The sequence below is a fragment of the Monodon monoceros genome, unplaced genomic scaffold, assembly GCF_005190385.1.
Source record: "Monodon monoceros isolate NGI ecotype Baffin Bay Population unplaced genomic scaffold, NGI_Narwhal_1 Super_Scaffold_13, whole genome shotgun sequence".
Classification (NCBI taxonomy): domain Eukaryota; kingdom Metazoa; phylum Chordata; class Mammalia; order Artiodactyla; family Monodontidae; genus Monodon; species Monodon monoceros.
In genome coordinates, this window is record NW_021703769.1 from 84,233,416 (window position 1) to 84,239,451 (window position 6,036).

Sequence of the window (6,036 nt, forward strand, 5' to 3'; positions counted from 1 at the left end):
CCGACCGGAGCCGAGCGCAGCCGAGCCGGGCCGAGCCGGGCCGAGCCGGGCCGAGCCGGGCCGGGCCGGACCCAGGAGCGCGCGGGCGATGCGGGAGGCCAGGCCGGGGTCGGCGGGCCCCTGATCCCTGCGCCCCAGGCCAGCCAGGGAGCCCCGCGGCGGCCGCGCGCTCTAGCCGCCGGCCCGCCATGGCCGGGGTCAGCTACGCGGCGCCCTGGTGGGTGAGCCTCCTGCACCGGCTGCCCCACTTCAACCTGCACTGGGAGACCACCAGCAGCCAGTTCCGGCCCGAGGACACCGACTACCAGCAGGTGACGCGGGCCCCCTGGGTCGGGGGTCAGATCTCGGGTCACGGCCCCCCTCCCTGCGGGTCACGATCCCCCTTCCCAGGGTCACGGCTCCCTCTTTCTGCAAGGTCTAAAGACTCCCTATCCCCCACCGACGGTCACGGCCTCCTCCTCCTCCGTGGGTCCTGAGCCCCACTCCCCGAGGGTCATGGTCCCCTCCTCCTTGAGGGTCTAAAGGCTCCCCACCCTCCATGGAGGATTATGGCCCACTCCTTCTCGTGGGTCATAGCACCCGTTCTTCTGGAGAGCCTCCTCCTGGGTCACAGGTCTCCCCTGCTTGAGAGTCTAAGGACCACCCCCCCCAATTCCCCATGGAGGGTCCACAGCCCTGCAGATTCTAGCCTTCTCTTCTGGAGCCACTAAGAGCCTCCTTTCTGGGGTTGGGAGGAGCTGCCTCCTTGCCCTCCACGGAGACCCCTCTGCCAGCTGTCAGTGCCTGCTAAGGCTCCTGACCAGGGGCGGCCTGGGGGTGTTGCCAGGCAGAGCTCCCTACCCAGAGGACCCAGGGCCCTGAGACCACAGCCGATGCCTGAGAACACTGGGTGAAGCCAGGTGGGGATTCCTTACCCCTCACCCCCAGCTGGGGAATCCCACTCACTGCCAAGCTTTTGGTGGGTGAGTGGTCTGGGTAGATGCCAGCCCTCCCTGGCTGGTAATGACCCCGTGCTGGGCGGCCAAGCTGTGGGATGTACACACAGTGCCTGCCCAGAGACCCGGCTGCCTGTAGCCCTGAGGGAGGGAGGCCTGGCCACAGGGACGCCAGATTGGCCTCAGTCTGGAAGGCTGGAAAAGGGGCTGCGCCTGGGCAGAGCTGGGGAGTGGCACAGACCCTTCGCAGCCCTCTCCCCGAGTAACCAGGCTGTACCAGTGGAGCCCTAGGTCTGGGGTCATGCCAAGCCCAAGAGCCACCCCTGCCACTGAGCCACTGCTGTTTGAGTGCAGGGCAGGGCACCTGGCTGTGGACATTTCCTTCCTGCCTGGGGATCCGGATTCCACACACCCAGTGACTGGGGTGCCTGGTCACCCAGAACACCTCTGAGTTCCTCTTTGGTGATGAATGCAGAGCCCCAGGGTGGGGTGGGAACGACTTTGCTCGTAAGATGGCCTGGGAGTCCGATATCCGTGGACCGTGTCACCCCTCTCCAGTTCAGAGCTCTTTCCTCTTTGGTCTCCCTTGTCCAGAGGTGGAGAACCGGAAGCACCCCAGTTCTGCAGGGGAGCCTGCCGCCCCAGCCTCAGTGCTCACGTGGTGCCCGGTCCCCCAGCCCTGCTGATCTGTCTCTAAGCAGACTAGAAAGGGGGCTAGGGATTGGCCCATGCACACCCAGGGACGGTAGGATTCTTATAAAACCGGACACCCGTGTTCTAGAAGCCCAGCCCTGGGGGGCTGACCAGTGTGAGGGCAACACCACTCCTCCGTGCACTCCACGAACTTCACCTGGGGTGGCTCTGCCACACCTGTCCCCGGGACTCTGCTTCCACAGAACAGGACAATGTACTTTACTTTAGCAAGTTCTCTGCCACTTGTCAGTTCTGAAGCTCCAGGGGTGCCCGGGGTGTCTGTGACCCACGTGGGGCTTTCCTGGTGGCCCGTGGGCTGCCACCTGCCCATGCTGCCCACCACGGTTGAACTGGCTACCATCCCTCCTGCCCTCCGAGGCGCCCGGACATGTGGTGGGAAGTGAGCGAGGGGCTGATGCCTGCAGCCCGTGGAGGCGTCAGGAGTGGTGGCCAGGCCCCTCTCCGCTCAGCCCAGCCTCCCGCAGGGCCCTTTGCTCCTGAGAGGGCCCTGGTTTCTGCCGCGGGGGAGGCTCTGACTCACTCTCTCCTCCTCTCCCCGCGGAGCAGAATTAGCTGCTGAATAATTCACGGTGTGGAAAGCAGCCTGGCTCCGTCCCCCGCCACCTCGCTGCTGGCTCGGGGCTGTGGAGCTAGCTGGACCTGGGAGGACCTGGGAGTCGTCCTGCCCCTACCCTCCTGTGCTGGTGCTTTCGGGCAAGCACTTGACCTCTCTGAGCCTTCACTGCCTCATTCCTGAATCTGGGCCGGTGCGCCGTCTTTGCAGGGCGGGTAGGGAAGTGAGGGCCCCGTGCTCCTGCTCTGTGTTGGGTGTGCAGCCTAAAGAGCTCCCTTTCTGGGTGGATGGGCGATGGTTTGGCGTGGGCCCTGGCCTAGGGCCTCTTCCTGCCTCCCCTGGGGGAGCATTCCTAGCTGTGGGGGCATGGCCGCCCTCATCCCGCTGGTGGGTGGTGGACCCCGTATGCTCCTGACTTGGGGCACCCCTCTTGGCCTGGGAGCCTGTCTGTGTCTGGCACCCACCTGGGTTGCAGGAGCCTGGCAGTCTTCTCCCCACATGTGGGCTGGGCCCAGCCGGCGAGGGGCTTCTGCTTCCCAGGCCGCCCAGAGGAAGCAGGGGCCCTGATGCAGGAGTAGAGGGGTGGTATGGCCTGGGGAGACCAGCTGTTAACCTTCGCTCTTTCCTGCCCACACCATCCACCGCTGGGAGCCCGGTGAAACCCACTGGAAACCCCATGGGCCAGACCCTGTTTGGGGGTGCTGTTTGGAGCTATCGCTAGCCTTTTCTCACACAAATCTGGAAGATGAGGGCAGTCGTCTCCATTGTACAGATTAGCAAACTGAGGCTTAAAGAGGAGATTGGCTGAGAATCACATAGGGAGTGGGTGGTAGGGCCGGAATCCTGCTTCAGGCCCCTTGCCCCTGCCCCACTAGGAGCCAGAGTCAGCCTTGGGGGACAGGGGCTTCCTGAGTCCCCGATGGCTGGCCCCCTGCAGGGGATGTCACTGAGGGATTAGGTGCTGAGGGAGGCTGTTCTGCAGGCTCTCAGAGCCCTGGCTGGCCCTGTGCTAGGGACTTGGAGCCTCTGCAAGAGCAGGGATCGGGTTTTGCATCCTAAAGGCTTGTGATTTCTCTTGGCCCCGTATTCCTGAGGCCTCCACCCTGGAGAGGAGGGGCTCCCTGGCCACGACTTCTGTCTCTTGGGGGCCCATGCTGTTCGCTGAACGGACAGACTGCAGGAGGGTGCTGCTGCGCGTTCTGTGGGGCCTGACGGGATGTGCGGGCTGGCAGGTGCTGGAAGGGGCAGAAGGCTTCTGGGGTCTGCTGTGTGCCGCCCCACCCCCGCACCTGCCTGCTTGGCTGCCGGCCTGGCTCCCCTGGGACTGGGCTATTCCCAGCACGCCAGGAGCTCCCCAAGCCTGGGGCAGCTGATGGGCGGGATGCTCGTTTTACAGGGGAGGGGTCGCAGGCCCAGAACAGGGAGGAGACTCCCTGGTGGTTGCGTAGCCTGTGACCTGATGTGGCTTGAGGCCAGTCTGTCCTCCGTGGTGAAGGTCAGGGCTGTCATGGCTGCAGGCGGCGGGTGGGGGGAGAGTCTCAGAGCCCTCTCTGCAGACCGGCGTGCGGGTGCCTGGCTGCGGGGTGCCCAGCCTGGGCTCGAGTTCTGTAGCTTCCCGCCTGTGTGACCTTGGGTGGGTCCATCCACCTCTCTGGGCTTCACCTTGGGGATCTGCCCCCTTAACTCCTACCAGCCCTTCCCGACTCCCCACTCCCAAGCCTCCCACACCCCTGGTGTCCTGAGGCCGAGGTCACACTCACTGTCTGCCCTCAGTCCCTCTCGTTGTCACTCACTGTCTCCCCCAGTTAAGGGGAGACTGGAAGCTGTGAGCTGGAGGACAGTACAGGCTGGTGTGGTGGTGCTGCGATCGGGTCAGGACTAGGCCTGCGGAAGTCCAACAGTCAGGGAAGGCTTCCTGTAGGAGGCGCTACCTTGCCTGCCATGGAGGCGGTGAGCCAGGCTCTGAACGACCAGAAGGCGAGGACCTGCCTGGAGCTTGGCGTGCAGTGGGCATAGCAGCTCACCTTCCACGTCGGCCCAGTGTGTGGGGCCCTGAGTGCTTTGAATGTTCCCATCGAGACCCTAAAGATAAGACCGAGGTGGCTGTGCAGAGACCTTGGGGAAGAGAGTTCTAGGCGTTGGGAACAGCCCGTGCAAAGGCCCTGAGGCAGAGAGAAGCCTGGGCCTCAGCCCAAGATGAGGGAGTCCCTCTGATCTGAACATGCTGCCTCAGAGCTGGTGAGGGCTCTGTGCCCGGGGTTGTGTGAGGCCAGCCTGGAAGGCCACTTAGGCAGGACCCACAGGAGCCAGTAGTCTCCTAGCAGAGACCACAGCACCCTGGTTTAATGCTGTGACTCAAGCAGGGTCAGCGTGTGCCTGTGAATGAGACTGGCTCCGTTGGCACCATCTCCACAATCGGGAGGAAATTCACTCTGGTTAAAAACAGCATTTATCGCCTCTCTTCTTGTTTATGAAAGTAAGACACATTCATGGAACACTTGGAAAATAGGAAAGAGTGTGGAGACAGGAAAAAAAAGTCCCTCTAGCTGGAGTCCGTCCATGCGCTTATACCTGGGGAGGGGTGCCACCTAAGACTAGAATTTGTCACCGGCTTTTAAACATCATGTCTTTTGGACCATGTCCTTGGTCCATGGTTCTTGGTGCTTGCCCAGCATCCCACGACACCAGGATTCTGAGGCTGCAAGTGACAGAAACGTGCCAAACGTAACAGAGCACACCGAGGGGCTGCGTGGAAGCTTCTAGAGCACGCCCTGCGTGGACAGCAGCTGTGAGGGTGCAGGGCCTATGCATTGGTGGGGGGGGGGCAGGGAAGCCCCTGCTAGGCGAAATCAACTTTGTTTCGCTCTTAGCCAGTGCCCCGGCGCTGGGGAGAACCGACTGTCACGTGGCCCTTTGGCTGGGAGGTGAGGCTGCTGGCTGCCTCTGCCACCAGGTCTACACCTGCTGAGAGGTAGGTGTTGGGGCCAGACTCTTGCCTGGCGCTGGTGTGGGCTCTGCGCCGCCAGGCCCCATCTTTGGGCCTTTCTGGGGCTCCTGGTTTTCTCGGGTCTGAAGATGTGGTGACCAGCTCTGTCCCCAGCACTGCACTGCCCTGCCTGGGGGACAGAACAGCTGGGAGGGCGCCTGTTTTGGCTCTGACCAGGGGCTCTTGGTCAGGCTCTGGGCTGGGTGCTCTGTGTCTCTGACCCCCAAGTTACAGCTGCTCTACCGAAGAGGCTCATGGCGTTCGTTTAGTAAGCTGTTTGTTTCTGGGAAGCCAAACAGTAACACTACAGAAGTGAAACTGAGGCCCCTGGCCAGCCAGCATCAGTGGGCTGGGAGACACGGACAGGCTCCAGCTCCAGCCCAGCGCTGCCCTGCCTGCGGCCACAGCCCCTGTGCGCTTTCCGAGTCTGGTCCCCCCAGCAGGAGCTAGTCCAGGAAGGCTCAGAGGGTGTTGGGACCAGACCCCCACTGGCCAAGGCAGCTCTGCTGAGTCCTTGGCTGGAGAGGAAGAGCCGAATCTGCAGCCCAGGGACTGGATCACAGAGAGAGAAAGTGCCCCACGTGGCCCCCGAGGAACTGGGGCACGTGACAGAGGGCGGGTGCAGCAGGACCCAGGAGCGCCTGGCTGTGCCCATTGCTGCCTCCTTGGATCTGCGGGGAGTCCACCCTAAGCCCTGTGCTGGGCCGGGACACACACATGGCCCCCAGGCGGCTCTCAGGGGCTTCCCAGGATCTTGGGGAGGGTGAGGACCCAGACCCACGGTCGGGTTGCTGCACGGCACAGAGCAGGGAGCCACCCGCTGGCGAGGCTCTCACGGCACACACCAG

General features: G+C 63.2%; 1 protein-coding gene across 4 annotated transcripts in view; it reads left to right on the forward strand.

The window, feature by feature from the left end:
• Positions 1-6: 6 nt before the first annotated feature.
• The window catches only part of TTYH3 (tweety family member 3), a 28,674-nt gene continuing 22,644 nt past the window's right edge, over positions 7-6,036 (forward strand). For 2 of the 4 annotated variants that reach the window (XM_029219917.1, XM_029219916.1), the window contains exon 1: positions 39-311. In XM_029219917.1, coding sequence (XP_029075750.1) covers positions 189-311 — 123 coding nt within the window. In that variant the 5' untranslated portion in view covers positions 39-188. Of the gene's footprint in view, positions 312-6,036 lie in introns of all 4 variants that reach the window. The other 2 variants (XM_029219918.1, XM_029219915.1) reach the window with 2 other exon arrangements.